Consider the following 23,853-nt stretch of genomic DNA (forward strand, 5'->3'; position numbering starts at 1 on the left):
ATCCATTTACTTTGTGCTCACTCTCTGTCCAAACTGAAATGGGAGCGTGAAGACCTGGAAGTTCATGCCCCTCCGCACCTGACAACAGGACTGGAGTGGGAACTAACACAAGGAAAGCTCGCAGATGGCACTAGTCTAACGATGCAATAAATCTGTTACCCAACAAGGCATACAAGTGTATATTGACTGAGATACAATTCACTTCCAAATGTCTGGAAACTTTACATCTCTAACATAGAATAACGTATACAGTGACATGCTTGTTACCCGATGTCTCCACATTTGTGCTTTGTTCATAAAACATGGGAGAATTAAATCTGTGTCTTATATGGCAGCTTTTTGTAAAAACTTAAGATATTGTATTCTACCCTTTTCAAAGACTGAGGTGAAAAAACAGTGAACAAAGAGCTTCTCAAAATACTGAATTCCGTGTGTGAACTGTCTGAAATATATAAAACCTCTTATTAGAGCACAGAACGCCATCACTGGACACTGCAGCCTCTTTCTTGATTCATTTTCCTGGGTTCTCACAAGCATTTTAACTAAGATCAATTTCCTCTGCCTCATTCTAGGGTTTGAGGTACTATGTTCAAAGACAAAGCTTCCTCTTCAGTCATCCCATAAATGTATCCTCCTGGTTCACACGCAGTGGAACAACCATTATTTAAAATCAGTCAAATTAGTTGTATCTCTTTTTCAAAACACTTAATAGCACTTCCAACTGTTTCTGGATTCCCAATCCTAGAGAGGTTGTTCATCAAAAGGCCATGGAAAATTCAAGGTATTTTCAATACTGTTGCTTGTTTTCCTCTTATAGAGACTTATATGGTTACTTCCCATTAAGATGAGCTGTCCTAAGCAGGGGTTAAAATCTAAAAATCCGCTCCATTCTGCTATGGTCAGGCCTCACCTGGAGTACTGTGTCCAGTTTTGGGCACCACACTTTAGGAAGGATGTGTCCAGAAGAGGGCAACCAGGATGGTGAGAGGGTTGGAATCCAAGTCTTATGAGGAAAGGCTGAAAGAGTTGGGTATGTTTAGCCTGGGAAAGAGAAGACTTAGAAGGGACATGATTGCAGTCTTCAAGTATTTGAAGGGCTGTCATGTAGAAGATGGAGCAGATCTAGTCTCTCTTGCTCCGGATTGCAAGACTTTAGATCTAATGGATGGAAATTACAAGGGAGTCGTTACCTAATTGTAAGAGTGGTTGAGCAGTGGAACAGTCTGCCTCGGGAGGTGGTGGATGCTCCTTTGCTGGATGTTTTCAAGCGGAGGCTGGACAACCATCTTTCGGGTATGTTGTAGGTATGTAGGGCTATCTTTCAGCTATGCTCCTGCAGAGTGCAGGGGGTTGGACTAGATGACCTGCAAGGTCCCTTCCAACTCTAACATTCTATGATTCTATGATCCTAAAAAGGATGGAAATCAGAACTGTTATGACGACTCTAATCCCAAAGAGCACAGAAGCAAACCAATCAGCACTGCAAAGTGCTTTACATGGCCTGGGTGTAACAGTCCATCAGTGGAAGAGGGAGGAGAGGATAGTTTTGTTTCCTTCCTCTTAGTGTTGCCCCAGGACACACATGGACCATTCTAGAAAGAAGAACTTGGGAAAGATCTGTAATGACGATAATGCACCCAGACTACTGGATTGCGCTCTTTTCTTCCTATGCCAATCGGACTGCATTCGCCATGGGACAAAAACCAAGCTGCTTTCTAAGAAGGGTGTTTTTTGGTTGCAAAATCACATCTATGTCACAGGTTGCCAGGTTTCATCTGTGAAGCACCAAGTTCTCATGCATGAATTCTGTACAGCAGCACCAGCATATACCTTTTCTCTTGATTTATGAACAAAACCACCAGAACACTAAATGGGTTACAGATTTTTTTTAAAAATCATGTATGTAGCAGTCTTCAATATATATATTTACTGCTGATTTTCCCTCAAACATCAAATGAAAACATTAACACGCACTTTCCCAACTTGGTGCTCTTGAACTGTGTTGGAATCTGTGAAGACACAGCCATTTAAAAAAAACCCCAAAGTAATTGCACAACAAAGATGAAAAGGTGTTACAGTGCTGCTCTTAGACTGCAAATGATGCCAGATGTCTTTGACATCCGAATTTATCTCAGTCTCAGTGCTTGAAACAATGGATGATTACGGAAAGAAAACAGCGTTGATGAGCAGAAGAGTCGTTATTTAAACACAACAGTATCCAGCATAGCTGCTAAACACTGGACGATGTTGGAAGTCATCAGCACATCCACATGTTCTTCTAAATGACGTTTTGGGTCCTAAAATATAAACACAGAACGTTATTTATAGGAACTATCACATCCCCATTTTCCGTGTCACACCAGCAACTGGCTCTTCTGAGTTTCTCACTGACAACTGAACAGAGGCTGCTATTAAGCCATTACAACCCCAATCGCTGTTATGTTAGCTGTAGTTTCTCATAAAATGCTTGTTGTTACTGATGGAGCCAGCACAGTGTTTATATGGTGTCTCAGTTACTGATACACGAGAGTGCTGTATTTTGAAGTTCCTGAAACATTACTTTGCACACACTTGCCCCCCAGGTTAGGTGGGCATTTTATAAACAGCATTCATACCTGCCTTCCTCGCCAGTGGGGCATCCAAGAGCAGCTTACACTGCTCTCCTCTCCTCCCTTTTATCCTTATGATAACCTCGTGAGGTAGGTTAGCGGCTGAGTGTGTGTGACTGGCCCAAGATCTGTTTTGTGGCCAGTGGGGTGTTTGGATGGGCACACACTCCATCCCTCTCTGCTGGCTTTCAGACGCTTGGGCAGCTCAGTGTGCAGAAAGGAATCTGAGTGCTTGGAAAGATCTGCTTTGACCAAGAGGTCTGGGAACCTCCAACTTGGAATGCACACAAGGTTCTGGATTAGGGCCAGTGAGAACAGCCTGCCTGGATCCTGATCACACTGGTCCACCCCATTCTTTGAAATCAAATGCACAACACTAACTGCGCCCCTCCCCCCCACTTTATGGTACTAGCATTTAAATAACAGGTACTGGTAATACTAGATACCAGACTTTGCATTACTTTTGCTCCTCAATTGCAGTTTTAGACTATGCTGCTGATTCTGATCCTGAGTCTGGACTAGCAGGGTTCAGCACGGGTCCAAGCTGCTTACTCAATACCTGGGTGGAATGTGTATTAGTTTTCCAGCAGCCTAAGCTCAAACTAACTTCTATGCCCTGTTTACCATAGACCTCATAATTGGAGGACAAACACTACACGAGATACACAGCTGCACAATCCTTAAAAAACAGACTTCAACTGGAATTTGGAAGAGTGAAGGGATGGGCGTGAAGAGTTATTTAAACCTCAAAAACCTTCTCTACACAGCAGCTGCTTTTTCACCTACAAAGGAAATGAGAGGACCCCATCCTCACCATTTTTGACTGCAGCCTCCAAAACTGCTTTTCATTTGTCATGTGTAGCTTGTCCCTTATGTGTAACAGAAAACCTATAAAAGAAGTACCTGCCTAATAAACAATACTGTATAAATGTAATACCTGCCTAATAAACAATACTGTATACATTTATATATATAAGAGCTTGCATCACAAATGAATTGTCAACTTCAAGAAGCATCCATTATAACAGTGCCTCTTTCTTCTTATTCATTTACCAAGTTCATTAATAAAATCTGGGCTCCATTGAAATCAATGGGAGCTTTGCCATTTGCTTCCAATGGAACTGGGACTTCATCCCATGTTATTTTAAGATATCCTCACTCAAAACAAAAGCGCTTTCCAATTAAATAAATGAAAACAAACCATAAAATACAGATAGGAACAACAGTGAGATACAGGGGGAAAACACCCTGAGAGAAAACTAAAAATGCTCTTTTTAGAAACTTTCTAACTTGCAAGCAAAATACAAATTCACGTTTTCCTACGGAATTACATTTATATCTGCATACTTCTGGCTTGCAACATGGTTCAGTCAAGGAGTTTTATGGTTCTCAATGAAGATTCCATTTTGCTAGCTGTAGTTTTGCTTTCTAGCATGCACCTGGCAAGGAAACCTAAGCTCCTTACCCTAAGGTTGTTCTTTCCAGTCCTTTTCTGAACACATATGAAACACGTGAAGCTGCCTCATACTGAGTATGACCCTTTGCCTATTAAGGCCAGAAATGCCGATGCTGACTCGCAGTGGCTCTTCGGCCACTTGGGTATTGGTCTTTCACATCACCTGTTACTGAACCTTTAAGTGGAGAGGCTGAGGACTGAACCTGGGACCTACTGCAGGCAAGCAGATACTCTGTCACTGATCTATGGGCCCTCCCCCAAAGCCTCCTCCTACTTCCCAGTGCTTGAACTGTATGACCTCCTGCTTCCCCCAGGAAAAACCCAATGCATTTCAAAAGGCTCGGCAAAATGAGAAGTAGAAAGGATTCTTCGACTAAGGAAAATGTCTTGCATTCAACTTCATTTGCTGCCATTAAATTTATGGCTTGTACCAGGCATATCAGGTATTCCAACGGGAAGGAGGGTTTCCTTACAGTATTTGATTGGGTACTACAACACTGGACACTAAATAAATATTGCCCCTTTCTTCCAAGAGAAAAAAACAATTTAAAAATACCCACAGTGAAACTCACTGTACTTTAGATTAATTTATTTCACCACCAGACTGGCATTCAGAGCCTAAAGCGTATCTGGAAATAAATCAGTGAAACATTTCTCAAGCCCTGGGTGTGAGGACCCAAATGTGGGTCGTTAACTTTCCTACAGGTGTGGGCCAGGAGGGAGAAGGCGGAACAAGGTGAACTGAGCATGCTGCTCTGGAAGGCTCCATGTTAGACTTGGGTCTATTTTTGGTGTAGTAGTTAAGTGTGCGGGCTCTAATCTGGGAGAACCAGGTTTGATTCCCCACTCCTCCACTTGCAGCTGCTGGATGACTTTGGGCAAGCCATAGTCCTGTCAGAACTGTTCTCTCAAGGACAGTTCTCTCAGAGCTCTCTTAGCCCCACCTACCTCACAGGGTGTCTGTTGTGGGGAGAGGAAGGGAAAGGAGTTTGTAAGCCACTCTGAGACTCCAAGACATCCAATCTCCTCTTCTTCAGCATAATGGCCATAAAATATGGCGTTTGGTAACACCACACCAGGATCCCCCAATGTGGTGCCCGTCAGTACGTCTGACATCTGCAGAGCTTTTCAGAACGTGGGCAGGGCCACTGTAAGACACGGCTTCTTATTGGCTGCCCTCATTCAAGTGAAAAAGTTTTCCATGGCTGCAATAGCAGCCACAGCCACTGGAGGATCAGCAGGACTGGTAAGGACCCAAGATTGTGGTTCTTTCAGGCTCTCGTCTTATTCCCCAGTCTCTTCTTCTCTGAGCATGTTTGGTGTAGTGGTTAAGTGTGCAGACTCTAATCTGGGAGAACTGGGTTTGATTCCCCACTCCTCCACTTGCACCTGGCTGGATGACCTTGGGCAAGCCATAACTCTGGCACAGCTGTTCTTGAAAAAAGAGCAGTTTCTGTCAAGAGCTCTCTCAGCCCCACCTACCTCACAGGGTGTCTGTTGTGGGGAGGGGAAGGGAAGGGAAAGGAGTTTGTAAGCTGCTCTGAGACACCTTTCGGTAGTGAAGGGTGGGGTATAAATCCAATCTCTTCTTTTTCTTCTTCCTATTCCCCTCAGGCCTGCCTGCCTTCCTTCCTTCACCCTCAGGGCCCTGCGGGACCTTTTACAGTTCCGCAGGGCCTGTAAGATGGAGCTCTTCCACCAGGCTTTCAATTAGCGAGCCGCATCCAACAAATCAAGGCCCGGCCCCAATACTAACATCATCACCGACAGCCTGTGCACCACTGGTACAGCCAAGACTGGAATACCAGCCGACTGTACTCTATGTGGATGCTACTAACACCTCGCCACTGTTATACGATCTGTATTAGAACGTGATGTAATGTTTTTATATGTTTATGTTTATAGTTATACTAGGAATAAGGTCCATTGTGGAAATAAATACAACAAGCCCTAGAAAGGGGTTCTGGGCGGGTGCCCCGGCCTGTCAATTTGCTGTGGTGACCTCAGCAGGGTACAATGACACTGAGTCCACCATTTTCTCTGGAGGAACTGCTCTCTGCTACCTGAAGGTTTAATTTTTAGTGATCTCCAGCCCTCACCTGGAGATTGGCAGCAATGGTTCCCCAGGAGGGAATGGCTGGTTTGGAGGGTGGAATCTATGGCATTGTACCTGTCTGAGGTCCCACCCCTCCTCAAACCCCACCCCCTCCAGGCTCCACCCCTCAAATCTCTAGGAATTCTCCAACCTGGAGTTTGCAACCCTATCTCCTTCCCAGCCAACCATCAACTGACCTTTATCTGCCCCTCTGACTTCAGCTTTCCATCTCCTCCTCCCTCCCTCCTGGAAAGCAGTTGTAATTCTGAGTGATCTCCAGCCCCCACCTGGAGATTGGCAAAAATGGTTCCCCGGGAGGGAGTGGCTGGTTTGGAGGGTGGAGTCTATGGCATTGTACCTGTCTGAGGTCCCACCCTTCCTCAAACCTCCCCCTCTCCAGGCTCCATCCCTCAAATCTACAGGAATTTCCCACCTGGAGTTGGCAAACCTATCTCCTTCCCAGCCAATCATCAACCTACCTTTATTTCTCCCTCACTCTTCAGCTTTCCACCCCCCCACCTGCAGCCTCTACCATGCTCTGAAGCCCTGACTGCTATGTCACATTGGCTGTCATACAGGGGCCGTCTCAGCAGGATATAAGGACACAGAGTCCACCATTTTTTCCAGGGGAACTGATCTCTGCCATCTGGAAAGCAGTTGTAATTCTGAATGATCTTCAGCCCTCACCAGGAGATTGGCAACAATGGTTTCCCCCAACAGGCACTAAGGGAAAATGTATTTTACCTCAGAACATATTTTACCTCAGAACAGCAACAGCAAACTTTAGAATGTTAGAGGCAAAGGCCAATGAGGCCGCATATGCAAATGACCTCTGTGTTCCGAGGCAAAGGCCAATGAGGCTGCATATGCAAATGACCTCTGTGTTCTGACTGGCTATGGGGGGGGGGAGAGGAACAGCAAACTGTTTAGAATGTTGGAGGCGAGACTCAAGCAACGCAGCCAGAGGATAGGGACTGCTTCTGAGTGACACACCAGGGAGCCAACTGATTTGGGAGACATGTTGGAATGTTCAGGAGAGTCCATGACCAAAATACAATTATATATAAGGAGAGATTTTATACGTTTCTGCTCCTTTGCCTAATAAATTTTATGTAAGCTGCCCTGCGCCTGCTCTGATAGGGAGGGTGGGATATAAATTTAAAAAAAAAATATTTTGCAAAATGAGAAGTGTTTTGTGTTTTTCTCCACCTTCTGCAGCGGCCATTTTAAGTTTGGCTCCATCTCCTACAGTGGCCATTTTGAGAGGCCCCTTGCCCCTCTCAAAATTTCAAAGGTGCCTGCAGTCTCAAAGAAACTGGGGACCCCTGCATTATACCATATATCTGTAAATACTATGCAGGAAAAAAATAGATCTGTTCATTATTAACTGATGTTCCTGTGTGTTACATTGGGAAGAAGAGTGGGTCCTCAAAAGTACAGTAAATTTACAAGTGGGTCCCACTTCAAAAAAGTTGGGGAACTGCTGCTTTAGAGTATTCAGCACGTTTGATCCTTACAGACACCATTTTATTTATTTACTGACATTATTTATAGCCCACCTTTCTCATTAAGACTCAAGGTGGATTACACTGTGCATGTCAAATAAAATCAACAGCATGGGACATCCAATAAAACAGTACAACAGAGTTTAGATTGACTTTGGCAATGACAGATTTCCCCCCATCCCCATGGAGGGGAAACTCATATCCCCTAAATAGATCACCACTGAGTCTCCTCTCAGTTTTCAAGTGTGTGTGTGTGTGTGGGTTGCTAGTCACATAAAGAGTTCAAAGCTCCTGGAGAACACTGAAGGTACACACGTCTCTGGATCAAGGCACAGGTCTTATTTATTTAATTCATATATACCACACCTTTCTCCCAATGGGGACCCAAAGTGACTTACATCATTCTCCTCTCTTCCATTTTATTCTCACACGACAGTATGCATAAAAAACACACCTTCGCTATTGCAATCATGAAGCTAATTGTTTTCCAATGCAAAGGAACACCAAGTCGCTTAAGGGCCACACGTGCACTGGTAATCGGTTCAACAACTGCTGGCTACAGAAATATGTGAGCGTATTCTTTTGGGGGATGTTCAGCCCAATAACAGAAATAATACAGATTCCTTTCAAAGCCTAATATGCCAGATGGTTTATTTAGATACAAAAGGTACCATAATAAAACCCATGGCAGGTAACGAATGGTAGCAGTTCTTCTGTCTGTTATTGAGACTACCTCAAGTCAGAGACTTGCAATAATTTGCTCCAGTAGAAATAAGTGAACTCTTTGTAAGGAGTTAAAGGAAGGGGGGGGCTCTACCAGCATGTGACTAAACAAAAATATACAAATCATGTTATTTCACGTCAGTATAATTCATTACACCTCACCTGCTTGCCAACATTTTTTATTGCCAGCTGTTCAGGTGTCATTTTATCTTCTTCCTCTACAGCCTGCGAAGGAAATGCGGGAAAGGTTAACACATGAGATCTTATTAATTCCAGAGCCAAAACCACTATTTTCTTAAAAATGAACATAAAGCTACAGCATCCTTTAAAGAATTACACTCCCAATGGAAAAAGGAAGCTAAACTATGCTGGTTTCAGGAAGTACAACAGTATCAGGTCATGTTCATCAGGGTAATCCTGACCAATGTTCCCTCTAAGCTGTGGAGTCTTGTGAGGAAAAATTCTGCTTTGTGAGCTCCTGGCATTAAAGTTGTGAGCCAGCGATTTGGCTACTGCATCAATTAGTTTGCTCTGGAGCCCTCCTTCCTGAGCTGAGACAAAAATGTGTGAGCTGGAGGCTAGAAAAATGTGAGCTAACTCACACTAACTCAGCTTAGAGGGAACATTGGTAACAGTAAAGATCCATGCTCTTTAGTTATCTGTGTGGGATTCAGTCTCATTCCAGCCAATGCTTCTGTTGAGGGAATACTGCATTCTTCCCATCTGGCAGCAGGAAAACCATGATTGTTACTCCACAGCACATTCCCACTGGTATTGTAAGTGCCCTGAGTGTGCTTATTTCTTATATTACCATTTCCAAGACTTGGGGGGGGGGGGGGGCCTAGGGGAATACTCCAGGTGTCTTTGTAAGGACCGAGGTTGAGTCTTTTCTATGATGTTTGGCTAAAATGAAAACAAAGGTGAGGATTCTCCGCTTTGGGAATCAGCTTCCTGCTCTTTCAAAGAGCAGAAGCGCACACAACTGCCATTGCCTGATGTCACCTAGCTAACAGATAACCTCAGAACACAAGCCAGAAAGTGTGCTGACTGGCTGACCAATACCTCAGCCCTAGGAACTCTCACTGGTTGAATGACACCAACTCCTGTGGTCCTAATGCAATATAGGCTTACAGTGGTACCTTGTTATAATTCTTTGCTAATTCCAGCATTTCCTTCACTACTGTTTCATTAAGTTTGCAGTGTTCACTGTAGTCTTGGAGAGTTAACCCTTCCATCCAACTCTTCTTATGCAAATTCAGCAACATCTGCAAAAAAAACAAAAACAAAAACCCCTGACCCAGTCACAACACAGTTTTTTAAAAAGTGTATCAGATTTCAGCAGACACTCAAGATGGTTCACATGGATGAATTACAGATGCACACTCAGGCAGTTAAAGTTGGGGAGGATTTGCTATGATTAAGTGCAGGTATCATGGTAGTTGAAACGTTTAAATCAATTTCAGTTCTGCAACAGGATCTAAACTGCAAAAGACACTGGAAGGACAGAAGAATAATCCTGCAGACATCTGGTGTCTGCTGGTACTTGTAATGATCATTGCCAAGAGATCGGAAAGTTTCTGGTGATGGGAAGGCATTCAGAACATTGTTGTCAAGTCTGAATGACATGGGCCTCCACTAGATGAATTTTTCCCTGTTGCACAGATTGACTTGTTACCTTGCTCATGAGTACCCATATCCTTGGCGATGATCTGATGCGACAGAAATTGTTTGGGATATAAAGTAATAGAGAAACTGGAGGCTACCCTCACAGGGAGATTCTGAAAGACCTTGATTAAGTGCTAAAAATTGTTTGTGATCATGCGGTTTCAAGGCCTTCAGCCAGACCATCAGCTTCCAACACATAATTGGTGTCAGAATTGCTGAGGTCCCATTCTCAGTCATGAGAACAAAGTCACGGGCGTGGGGAAATGGACATCACACTGAAAGGATGCCAGCACACTGGGTGAAGGCTATACACGTTAATGGAAACATCCTTGAATCAAAAAATCTTTTCCTTGTCACACTCAGCAATTACTGTTATCACCTTAGCAAAAATGCTTGCAGTGCAATGAATGAAGATGGAATTAACCTGAGGGGGAAAAAATTTAAGGTCCAGACTCTAGAAGCTGTGCAAAAAGAGGGGGAAATAAAAACTTAGTGCAGGAGTTGACACGAGAAGGGACAGCTCTGAGTCGACATTTCTCGATGCCTTGCAGATACTGATGTACTAAACACAGCCCCTATACAAACACACCAATAACATGTTCTCAAATCTGTCTGCCTGTGCATATCATGGGTTTGTTAGGGGGTTTTCAAAGCAGCAAAAGAATTTAACACTTTTGAGTCTTGCAAGCTCAAAGGAATTGGCTCTGAGTGAGAAAGGCTGGATTCTGTCTGGGTTCATCACCTTCAGTAAAATGACAGACATATCGACAGTTGACCGAATACTGCCTTTTGTTAATTTCCATGCAATTCCAAGGACACCAAGCACAGCAGGACATCTGTACAGAGGCATCCACAATGCCAAAGATCCACAAACCAGGTAGTTTGTTCTGAACATCATATCCTAGTGATCTGGTGCACTGGGGAGAGGTTAGTAGACTTTGTAAATTAGAAAGGAACGAAGTATGGACCCAGAAGGCCTTTTGGGGGTCACTTCAGTTTATCCCGTATCCCTTCCCTGTATGATTTCATCCTTCTCTCCATCTGGCAGTCTGCCATATCCCTTCCCTTTCCCCTGCTTCTGTCTCTCCCTTCTGCTTACCAACAAACTTTCTTTTATTTGCCCCACCAACAGTCTTCAAATTTATTATTTACTTACTGCATTGATATCCCACCTTCCTTCTCCAATGGGCACCCAAAACAGCTCACATTATTCTCCTCTTGTCTACTTTATACCACCAGGCCCACATACGTTTTGTGGCATCAAGTTTTAGCTATTGCCATACCTGGGTGATTTACCCATGTTGCATGGTAGCTAGCTGCCCAAGGGTGGTTGCTGGGCCCAGGCCTGGTGAGCCTTCCCCTCCAGGTCAAAAGGGAGCAGAGCAGAGGTCAACTCAGAGGCTAAAACAGCACTGCAAAGGGCCTTCCCACCCTTCCTTTTACTGGCAGAAACCAAGGTTTGAAGGCCAGCAATATTATTATGGTTACCTAAAAACATCCACAATGGCTAGAGGGCATCCCCCCCCCCCCCCCCCCCCCACAAAAAGACGCTCTTTCTTTTTTTAACCACTCAAAGTATCATCATCATCATCATTATCATCGTTATTGTGTTCCAGATTTTTCTGCAAACTGGAGCTTTTCTCAGGTTTGTAGAAAGATCTGTCTTGTCTGCCCACGGCTTTAGTCTCCGGATTTCCGTATCAATAGATGGGGGCCAGGTTGAGAATTAGATATACTGATGCTGCACTTGGGTGATAATGGGTATGCAGTCCTACAGTGAAATTCTTGTTGTTATCTAAAGAGAAGAGAGACCACACCATTAAAGTTCTAATGGAACCCAATGAACGTACTTTGCACTGAACTTGTGTGACAGTTCTGAAGGTTTTAAAAATGTGTTTTTGAAAAACTGCTTCATGAAAAACCAAGGAAAACACACGACCCAGACTGTCACCTTATTTTATTATGCATGCCTTCATGACTTTGAGGAAACACATTTTATGACCGCTGATGTATCCTATGATTCCTCCAAAGAGCTCAGATGTTCTCCCCTCCTCCATTTTGTCTTCAAATCAGCTCCCAGGCAAGTGGGGGGGGAGAGATGCTGGCTCAAGATTACTCAGTGAACTTTGCAGCTGAGTGGAAATTTGAACCTGAATCTCTCCAGCCCTAGGTCAACTCTCTAACAACTCCACCACACATTTGGACAGTCCTGGAAGATTCTTTGGAATATGTAGCTGATCCCTCAGCTTGCCTCCTCATACCCATGGGTACTGAGAGGCAGAAGCATATTTACAACCTATACTGCAGCAGCTGCATGAGTTGAATACCATACAAAGTACGGCTTCTGACCTTTAAAGCTCTCTAAAGCACAGCTATGCATGCACCCCAAAATGACTTCCCTTTGCAGCCCATTAAGAGTGGTGCATTACATCCTTAGACTTTACAGCTGTGAGCTTTTGGCATGAAGGTTGTTTCAGTGATGGTCTTGATGTTAGGGCATACATGCCCTGGGCCAATCCAACAAGTGTTCCACCATGCAAGGATTTATGGCACCCAGAAAAGCCTACCTTCCTCAACAGGCCTTTTACAAGAAGACATGTTTTCTGGCGATTCGACCAGCATGTTGACTTGCATGCAAACGCTCAAGTAAAGCTGAATCGCTCTGGAGCATTTTCTACATAGTCTAGTTTTACAACGTTTATTTAAATATTGTAAGGTATTTGGGACCAAGCAAGAAAGTAAGGCACAAGCCTTTTTAAAAATTAACAAATGCAAGAAAATTAACAGGTTCATTGCAGAAACGGAAGACAAGCTTGCAAAAAGATGTGGCTTTAAAAAACAGAATGCCCACTTTTTGTCGTGATTTAAACAAAAATGCTCATAAACCATCTAATTAAGACAGACTGATTTCCACCAACAACTTATTTAGCATTCCCTTGTTATGCATGCAGATGCCTTCTGGAGAAAATGCAGTTTCCTACAAGAGTACAGATTGAGGTTCACGTGGTGCGGCAATACATGTGCTATATGATATACAGGAGCAGGAGGGGGAAAAATGAGATAGACAATGACAATGGAAGAGATCAGAAATTAAAATTCAGATCACAGAACAGCTGCATGCCTCTAGTCAGTTTAAATAATCTGCAATGACTTTTTTTAATACACTCCAAAGCAAATAATTGAAAATACCATAGGGGAAAAAATGAACTTGCCTTCTGTTCTAGCTCGTTCTTTCTGTAGTTGATAGTGATGGAATAGTAATGTCTATTCAGACCATGAATTAAAGCCTAGAAAACACATAAAAAAGATAAATAAAATACCCTTGAGCATATCCAGAATGAGGCAGAACTCTGGAAATGCTGGAGTTCATGAGATCCAGACTGTCTTCGCCAGCACCACATCTGATTTCTACCACCAGTTTTTGTTCATGAACTTCTCTCCCTGATGAAACAGTTATGCAGGACGCTTAGCTCTTACAACGTTCATTTCATGCATTCAAAGAGATTCATTCCTTATGGAACCATACATCTTTTCTTCAAGCTTGCCCTTTGCAATCGTGACACTGAAAATCTCCCCTTCTGTTCAGAAAGGTTCAAAGCAACATGCATCATCACAGTAATCCTTAGAACAGCCAGGGAAGGAGGGACGGCATGATTGTCCTGAAGCACAGAGGCTACGGGAACAGCAGCTTACGGAGACAGGGGTACGGATGTGGCTAGAGTATAAGTCAGGACCTCAGGATATACTTGAGCACTGTGCATCTGGCAAACCCTAGTATATATTAACAGGTGGTATCTTCTCCTACGTGAAAGATTAAAGTCTCTCTGTGTATGTCCCTGTGAGCTTCAGAATGCCACCTTTGGGCTGTTTGTTATTAAAGCCGCCTTGAGCCTAGAGGAAAGGTGGGGTACAAATGTTTAAATAAAAGTGGCCTCCCTGGCACTGATGAGGACCTGTGCTGCCTCTGTTGTTGCTCCCACTTGACGGAAAGGGCCCCTTGAGGAAGGGAGGGGAACACCGTCCTCTCAAACTCTGAGGAGGTACAGGAAATCTGTTGTATTCACCAGGGCTTTTAACGGAGGGTAGGTTGCAGACATTTTATTAGGTTGGGGGAGTATAACTGGTGGTTCAGTTGTTTTGTGTCATAAGCCACCAGGAAAGGAGGATGCACAGGTGTCTTTATGCATGCAAATCTTGCTGTGTTCCTGCAACTTCACCAAACACAATATGCATTTCCTACAGATGCAACAGAAGTGTGAAACAGACAAAAAGTCAAATTAGGAACTTAGTACAGGACAGGACTGATTCTTGCTACAGCCGGCAGCCCAGATTTTAAATTTTTGAGCAATCATGCCAAGGGGGGGGGGGAATCATACAGTACAACATGATGAGACTCGATTATGTTCTTTCTACAATAGTTAAATTCTTGTTATAGTACCTGTCATATGCATTTTAAAAGAAATGAACGTTAAATACATTTGTGCAACTACTTCTGGCCAGGATCCAAAGAAAGGAGAACCACACTCGCAAATGGGAGTATGATGGTATCTGATGACTGCTCCCCCCCCCCCCACACCCTTTTGCATTCTAGCAGTTCCTTGCTGGCTGAGAAGACCGGTTGCCTTTGAAGCCAAAAAGCACTTTCACTCCAGCAGTGGGAGCTGCTTCCATCAACTATCATGTTGAGGGGGCCATTGCCCCTAACGCGAGTGCACCACTTCTTTGAATCCCGCCCTCCATTTTGTAAGGACTGCTACGCATTAAGCCGAAGTGAGTGAAAAGAAGCCGGGAAATACACAGCAGGTTCAGTACTGGCTTAGAATCAGCAACACAACCACAGCCGGTAGAAGTGGGCTACGCTTCTAATGGCTGTTTGGAGACCAATATATAACTTAACTTTCTAAAGGGAAAAAAAGATAATGAAGCAGGAGGACACTGTGGGGGTTTACACAAGAGGTCATTACATACTACCTAAAAAAGCCCAGTAATGTATTCTCTGGAAAGATACAAGCACAGGCTTGCCTGCATCCAATCAAAAAAACATTAGTGGGCTCTTTCATACTCATTACACTTTGCCGTTTGCGCCAACTCATATAAAGAGCACAATCCTTCTGCCCTATTAAACCAAGAATTCTGCCATGTGCATTGAGATCTCTTGTGAAGCTATTGTTAGACAGAGAATCTGTGATGAAATAATCAACTGGTCTATCCATGTTTTTGATGTCAGAGGGGTTTAACTATGACTAGATCGGAAGTCTCCAAGGTGAGAATGAGAGCTGGAGTCTCTGGTTCCAGCTTGACGGTGGGGCTACGCTGTTTTCAAAGGCAAGGGCAGTGTTTACAGCGTATGTTGCTATTAGTGCTCTTGTAATTAATCTTCAGAGAAATAATTAGGCTTTGTGGTTGCAACTATCTGGGCCTTTTAAAATGCATTTTAAAGAAAAATAATAATTTTTTTGGCAGTATTATCATCAGCACACGAGAATGGCAATGGCAAAGAAGTTAATCATTCATGAGGGAACGCTTGTTGAAGAAACAAGATGCTTTCTACACAGAAAGTCCCCACCCCCAACCTGTATCGCAGAGAACTGAAAGCCAAATGCCATCTTTTGGCAAGATTTATTTGGGAGTACACTGTACTGATCCAATTCTCTTATCTTTCCAGAAAGTACATCAAAATATAAATTTAAGCACATATAAAAGTAAAAAGATTGAGGTTCATGTTCTCTAAAGGCTGGTGCAAACTTAACAGCCCTGATCTCCTGTTATCAGTTTCCCTGCTTTCAGTTTGTGAGTTTTACTGACTTATTTAGAGGTGACGGGGGGGGAGGGGGGAGAGAAATATGCAAGACTGCATTATATAGCAGGCATTTTTTAAAAGGAAATATGTTTCGAATTGGCTACTATCCTAAACCATACTTGTTTGGAAGTTCCACTAAAATAAACTGTATTGTCAGAAATATACACCTATGAGCCTCTTCAGAAATCCTTTGGGTTCCAAGATGGCAATAGTTCAAGACTGCGAGAGAGATCCTTTCCTTATGAGTAGGAGATAAGCAGTGGACTCGGAGATGAACGAGATCTACCAGTTCATTCACTGCTTTCTACTTGCACTGGCTAGAGGCACAGGAAGAGGTGCACAAGTCCAAGAAATGCTCCTAATTTCATTTTGAGTAAACTCTGGGACATGAAAAAACTACTAGCCTGTTAGTAGTAGTAGAAATAGTAGTAGCAGGAGGAGGAGGAGATTGGATTTATACCCTGCCCTTCACTCGGAGTCTCAGAGCGGCTTACAAACTCCTTTCCCTTCCCCACAACAGACCCCCTCCCTGTGAATAGGTGGGGCTGAGAGAGCTCTTTTGAGAACTGCTCTTTCAAGAACAGCTCTAACAGAACTATGACTTGCCCAAGGTCATCCAGCACCTGCAAGTGGAGGAGTGGGGAATCAAACCCGGTTCTCCCAGTTTAGAGTCCTCGCACTTAACCACTACACCAAACTGGCTCTAATCACATGTTTCCGGGTTTTACGGTAATGCTCTAACTCTGTTTAACACTATGGTGTGACTGCTCTTATGTTATGGTCTTTGTTATTCATAAGAAAAACTAAGACCAAGAGACAGTGAGAAAAGCTATTGAGCAACCACTGAGAAAGACATGAGTAGCGCAAAACTAACCTGCATATGATCTCTTGAATAACACACAACTGCACCAAAAAGACATAGCAATGGTAACACAGAGAATAAACCCATTATGTACATTTTTGTTCCGAATGAAATGCAGCTGAATCTTCATAGCAATATTTAGTATTTCATAAACCTAAAATGTGGTGTTTTAACTTCTTTCCATTTTAAATACATATAGGAAAGGAATGGGCACAAAATGATCAGCGATTATGTTTTGAGCCACAAGAATCACGCACATTTCAAGGTGAACACAGCAATATCAAACAATGAATTTTACCTGGATAGATGGTTTGTTTAAGTGACCCAGATTTGAAGTTGTTTGTCTTGGTTCATGTCCCAAGACCATCATATTAGCATTGATCAATCTGAAGGCATCGATAACAACCTGTAAAAACAGGACGCCAAAAGTCAATTCTTTGTAGAAGACGCAAGCGACTGCGCCAAGTTAACAGTGGACAAGTCACGATCAACTCACATCTGAGTTTTGGCCTTTTTCCAGAAAATTATTTAATTATAATATTAATAAAAAAGAGACAGCCTCCTGCTGACTTTGCCAGCAGCCCACCAATTCTATCTTATATTGTAAGGTGACACCAATTACCGTATGTTTCAAGGAAGGGAAAATACATTTAAGCTTTATATATTTCAGGAGCTAACTATATCTCTTTCTCTATATACATATATACACACACGCTATGTAACTTTAGAGACATGTATATATTTGTCACCTACATCTTACCTAGTCAAATTGAATGACAGAGAGACTAAAACTGAAAGTGAGCACAAGCTAAGGGACTATGTTTAAAGCCCAGTCCTGTCACATCAATTATACCACTGGAATACTTGAAATGACAACAAAATTATAGTCAGCAAGGAACTTGTCCCATGTATTCCCTTCTAGTCAGATGCTTTTTACTCCCTGCAAGTAGGAAAGAGGTTATAAACTGTCGGATGGATTATGACCACCTTGTCAGTGTCACGGCCAGGAGTAAAACAGAGGGGGAAAAGAGAAGGGGGGGGGATCAAGGTCAACTTATAGCAGAAAGTATGTGGTAGGCAACTTTCAGAAGTTTATTACTTATTTTTGTTTGCTTCTATAAGACTCCACAAATGACGGACTTGTGTGCTGTGCTGATTTTGTCCAAGGACCTTTCAGAAAGCACTCAGACTACAAAACAGAGGGACCCTATCTAACATGAGAATGATGGAGAACTCTCAGTTTCCTGTCTCCTCTTCCCCACTGCAGTCCAAAGTGCCCCTCCAAATCATGTCCCGGGAGATCAATGACCCCCAAGGAACAGCATTGTGGGGGGACAAAATATGAAGTGATAACTAGAAAAAATTGCACCTTCCGGCAAGTTAGGAAAAGTGTAGTGTATCCTCATCTGAGATGAGACTACAGTACAATCACCAGTTTAAAGCTCCAAATTCAACTGCTCCAGCTTGTAACTCCCTTTAGCTACAAGGTCATTAAGTGACCTTAGCAAGCTACGATCCTTTGTCTCCTGTCAGCAACACAACTGAATACTGACCTTGTATAGAAGATTTTTTTTGGGGGGGGGGTGTGTGTAAAAATGACAGAGATAATGTGAAGCACTTTGAAATTCTGAGGTTGGCATCTGTTTCACTGAGAAAGCATTCAAGGACAGAACAAAATCTGTGTTGCTGTGTTAAGCAGTTTATACCAGCACACAACTATGGCAGGTATGGAAGTCGAGAGGTAGGATGGAGGCTCTATGGCCTGGGAGCACTTGAACCTTTTTTTTTTTAAATAGGAAGCACTTGTATGTGAAAAACTGTAGTGCCTGTGGCTACAGGTGCACACACTGAAAGCCAGTTAGGGCTTCTCAGTACATGCATGTGCCATTAAACAGATGAACACGAGATCATGTTTTTATGCCTCTGTCTATGTACAGGGGCTTTCTAGGTAAGACTGGCATAGGAACCAATTTCTAGACTAAGGCCAGGAAAGTGTTAAGAGCACAGGAGAGAACCATCCAGGGCCCATTCCCAAGACAGTTTTGTAAAATGAGACAAAGCAGCAGGAAGGAGTAAGAAGGATCAATGATGCAAAGATTAGAAGTCTCACAAGGACCTGATACTGCTGAACTAAATGAGGTTAAACACAAATCCAGAGACCAGCAAAGCAAAAAGATTGCCATACCTTCCTCCAGAAACTGTTTGGCCCTGCCCTTCGGCTGGTACCTGAAGACAGCAGCGGTGGCATAATTGTCTGTAAGTACTGGGGGGGGGGGGGGGGGCCCTGCAACAACTTCCAGGTGATTATATTCCCTCTGCGTCTCAGTGGCAGCAGTGAGAGGTTAATGAAAGCCTTACTAACAGCCTCACTAACAGATTACACTGTGGTTTGTCATTTGTGGTTTTATTTTATTATGCACAATTTAAATTGTCATTTGTAAGCCCAGAGGGCCATGAGGAAAAGTGGAATATAAATATTTTAATAAATAAGTCACAGTTCATATAAAGCACCACCATGAGTTCAAACAGTAAGAAAAGCCACTAACAGTGCAATCGTATGCAGAGTTGCTCCACTCTAAGCCCACTGATTCCAATGGTCTAAAAGTAGAGTAACTGTGCATAGGATGGCACTGAAATTCCAAGTGCCAATTCCAAGTGCCTGCCCTACACCAATTCAATCAAATGGATGAATTTTCCTAGCCCATTATACACAGTGAATTGTTGTCCTGTACCCAAAGTTTCCTTTAAGTACTTGTAAACCAATTTTAGTTACATTTTAGGTTAGTTATTTCATTTATAGCCTGCCATTCTAGTAGAGACCTCAAGGCTGATTATAACATATACAAAACATTTGACCAAACAGCATAAGGCACCCAACAAATTTTGCAGTAGAACTACGATTAGAGTTCAAAAACAATGGGGAGGGGCACAAAAACCAACCCCCCCCACTATGGCACGAAAATATACCTCAATGCAGAAAGTGAATTACAAATGCAGGAGACAATGCACATGAACATCACTAAAATGCAGTTGCTTTTAGCAATGCTAGGGCAAAAAAAAAGTTCCCTGCAGATCTGACCATTGGTCACAGGCCTCTAACAGCAGAGGGAGAAAGTTATTTCACTACAATTACAGGATATCTAAGTAAGTGACGTAGAATGTCCCCAGTGCTGCCACTTCAACCTAAAACGCAGGAAGGTATTTCTTGGGAATCAAAGAAGGGTAAAAGTGTGTACAGATGACCTTGGTCAAGCCTCCCTCATCATCTTGAAGCTGGAGACAGAGACACTGGTAGCCTTGGACCCTCAATTTAGTATACACAGCCTTCAACATATGTAATAAAAAGTTCAACCAGTGGAATTTTAAATAAGAGGCTAATTGTTGATGCTCTCTTAGCCTGGGAGCTGTTATTTTAAGCTGTCTGTGATGCGTTTTGTGACCCATGTTTTCTTGTTGGGCTGGGATTTTTTCAATGCTGGATTTTAATTAATATTTTTAATGTTTTGTTATTATTACTTTTATTTTGTACGCTGTCTTGGGCAGGTTCCTGGAGAGGCTGCAGAATAAATAAATAATAACCTCATGTAGCTCCCAGAGGACTTACCAGTGGAGATCACGATAATCAGAAACAAAAAGCAGACCAATATCAACTAATATGAACAGCACAATTACTAGGCATAACATTTCTAGCAGAAGTCCCCCTAATTTATGAAGGACATAGTACAACTCCTCAGACTTCTGTTTAAGGAATATAAAAAACAGGACTCGGTGAATGGTTTCTGTGCCATATTCCTTCCCTCACCTTCTATTCCCTTTCATGGACTGGTAAGCACCATCTTCTCCACCATGCATCCTAGGTCAGATTGAAAAGTATTCTCTCTTCTTATTCCACCTTTATTTATTCTGTTTATTTATTTTTAAGTATCATTCTTGGTTCACTTGCCTAATCCATTTGGGCAGTTTTCAGCAAGCCATGCTTTACCTTCAGGGGCCTCTGGCACAAGGCACCTGTAATTATTCAACGGCACTAATGCACTCAGGAGTCCTACCTTGGGTCAGGCTACATTCCTTCTACCCTGTGATTACACAGACTAATTTAAAATATAGAATTTAACTTGGCCACAGTTCGCCTTCCCTCCCTTGTAACCATTTGCTTAGCCTAACTGGCTTGGAGATCATGCATTATCTGTTTGTATTGTCCTGCTCCCCTGCATTGTGTTCTACTTATGTAATACCATTTTCTGCATTGTTTAACATATGTCTAATATATTACATTTTGTTTCAGTCTTCAGTAGTCCTATTATATTGCTTATTAGAGGTCTCATTCTATTGACTGCATCAACTTGCACTGTGTAATCCACCTTGAGTCTCAATGAGAAAGGTGGACTTTAAAGAAACAAAAATAAATAAATAAATAAATAAATAAATAAGGAAGTAGGCCTGATGTCTGAAGAAATCTTGGTCAGACAACCTAAGCATGTGTGCAAGTTTCTTGCACCAGTGGGTGCTATGCCTCATGACTGTAGCCTCATCCATGAGTTGTGCGCACCGCTGTGATGAATACAGGAGCGGCAGTAAGGGGCAGGGCTGGATTCACAGCTGACAATCCTGCTCATGCGTTGAGCAGCACAGAAGTAACAGCCTTCCTCTGCATTCCTTGAATAAAGTTTGTTCCTTCGTCATATTCCCCCCGCAGCCCTTTTTGTACAAGAATGGGGGATCTACAGGATAATGGTGGGAGGTGTTTCTCCCCTACCCATGCATGGCTCTCCCTTGCTACATTAAGGCAAATGACAACGCAACTAAGAAAATTTAAGTATTTTAGATATGTATGCCATCTATGATTATTTTTTAAAAATATATTTTTCATGTAACACTGGTTATTCCAAACTCTCAAAACAGCATCCAAGCCAGATGTTCTAATTTATGAACACCTGCAAATACTCAACCACAGCAGAGAGGGAGTATAAATAAAAAAGTAAGCAAAAACAAAACTGAATTTCGACAGCATCGTCCTCTAGGGGTTTACTTGACAGGAAATCACACAAATAAAGAATTTACTCTGAGGAGAAAGATACAATTCCTTGGCAGGGCATCAGAATCACAAGGTGGTTCATCAGACTTAAGAGTACTAACACTTACAACTCTTAGATTGGATTCTAGCTGACTGCTCCACTAGAGCACATGGAACCCATCCAAGATTGACATGGCATTTTCTAACACTATTGCGTCTACTCAGATTTGCGCTTCAGTATGCACTTTGTCTTTCTGCAAAGGATGCTAAATAAGTGGCCAACGTCAGGTTATCCAAACTCTGCCACGGCAGCCTGTTTTTAACACGGCCATGTCTGAGCAGCCTTCACAGTGAAACACCTTAAGCCATCTAGTGGTCCCCCGGGAAACTACTCTAGGTACACTGTTTTGGAACCTTGAATATGCCCTCAATCAAACAGTCCTGAAACACACAATGGAATGATTTTAAAATTTATCTGGAAAAGAACTGGGATGTGAAACAAAACTTAATATGTTTAGATCAATATTAAGTCAAACGATGTTATCTTTAGATTGTAATGATGAAAAACTGATATTGTTGATGATATGAAGTAATTTGGAGCAGGGGTGGAAGCATTGTGGGAAGCCATTGGAGGGAGGGGAGGAACTGGGAATGGGGTAGACAATTGATAGAATGAAATGTTTTATATGTTGTATTCCTGAGAAAATAAAATTTGTTTACCAAAAAAAAAAACAGTCCTGAAACACACAAGTTTCATTATTATTTCCACATTGCCAAGGCTGGCAGTTTGCCACCTCCCCATCAATGCTGGAGACCTTGGTTTCTCTGGAGGAGGAAATTATACAGGGCTATTACGCTTGTGGACTGAACCCAAACGGCAGTACTTTATTAAACCTATAACTGTATACTACTCTGCATTAACGGGAACTTGCTTTCTTATCAACTACTGTGCAAAAATATGACTTGAGTGACATTTTGCTTCTGCTGAGCAGCATCATTACAACCAATGAAGAGGGGGGAAAAGGAGAAGAATACTTAACTATCCCAAGATTAAAGGAATTCACTGTGATCACTATAGCAACTGTCTTAAGGAAAACTAACATGCTCAACAACCTGCAACCTAAAATTAGATCTGGGACGCAACAAAAGCATAAATGCAGCAATACACCCTACATTTTGATATCTGTGCAAGTCTTATAATTGCTTCTTTCCCCCCTCCTGCAACAAGAACAAACGAGTTCCTTCTTTAGAGAATCATATCAAAATAAATAGGCTCATTAATGTCCAGTGCACTAATGAGCAATGGATGAAGAAGGTGTTAATTATGCTACAGTAAGATTCAAGGATATAAAACCCTGGTGAGCTCCTGGATATATGTAGTAGCTCAAGCCTTCTCTAGGTTTGTGCACTTTGAGGTACGGGGGAGACTAGGAAAGCAACGTGGTCACCTTAAATTCTGCAGTGGAAACTTTACAGACATAGCAGTAGGAACACAGTGAGCACAGAGGTCAATTCAAGAGGGGGGGGGGAAATCAATGTTACTTGCATGGTTACAAGTGTTTGAGTTCTCTTTAGACCTCTCAGCTTCCTTTGACCACAAAGACTTGTAAATTGCATTAAAATGTAGCCTGAACTCTTAATGCAAAATCACTTCTTCTCTGAGAAAGGGAATAAAGAGTACCAGGTAATACTGTGGTTTCATTTTTTTTTTTTTTAAAGGTGTACAGATTAATGTGGTAGGGTTGGAGTGGGAATTATTAAATGCTTTCCTATGGTACAATTCTTTCACTAACTGGACGATTTAATTCTGCCTGGTGCAAGTGCCTTGAGACTTTGCAGAGGTCACTTCAACAGTAGACAGCTTATAACAAAACCATTAGCGGTTTGGCTAGCTTAAGGAAACCTCTTACTTTCCTTTTTTTGTTTATTATCACTGCATGAATCTGCAGCATATGATAGTTTATAATTTCTCAGGCTTGTTAAATTCATGTTAAAGGTCTGTTTTCTTGTTGAATAAATTTTGTTCATATAATGCTGCCTATTTCGTACAGTGAGTCTTTAATAGCACCTTTGGTCTATGCGCAACTCACAGATCAAAACAGAGGACTAAAATAGGGGTTGATG

The 23,853-nt window shown here is 42.4% G+C and overlaps 1 protein-coding gene across 1 annotated transcript in view; it reads right to left on the reverse strand.

The window, feature by feature from the left end:
* Nucleotides 1-1,355: 1,355 nt before the first annotated feature.
* Nucleotides 1,356-23,853, reverse strand: part of PSMD14 (proteasome 26S subunit, non-ATPase 14) — a 70,916-nt gene continuing 48,418 nt past the window's right edge. Inside the window, exons 8-12 of the mRNA XM_015429639.1 lie at nt 17,014-17,121; nt 13,266-13,340; nt 9,528-9,653; nt 8,551-8,613; nt 1,356-2,297 (exon numbers count right to left, since the gene is read on the reverse strand). Coding sequence (XP_015285125.1) covers nt 2,199-2,297; nt 8,551-8,613; nt 9,528-9,653; nt 13,266-13,340; nt 17,014-17,121 — 471 coding nt within the window. The 3' untranslated portion in view covers nt 1,356-2,198. The remainder of the gene's footprint in view (nt 2,298-8,550; nt 8,614-9,527; nt 9,654-13,265; nt 13,341-17,013; nt 17,122-23,853) is intronic.

Source organism: Gekko japonicus, unplaced genomic scaffold (genome assembly GCF_001447785.1).
Source record: "Gekko japonicus isolate JY-2015 unplaced genomic scaffold, Gekko_japonicus_V1.1 scaffold590, whole genome shotgun sequence".
In the NCBI taxonomy this organism is placed as follows: Eukaryota; Metazoa; Chordata; class Lepidosauria; order Squamata; family Gekkonidae; genus Gekko; species Gekko japonicus.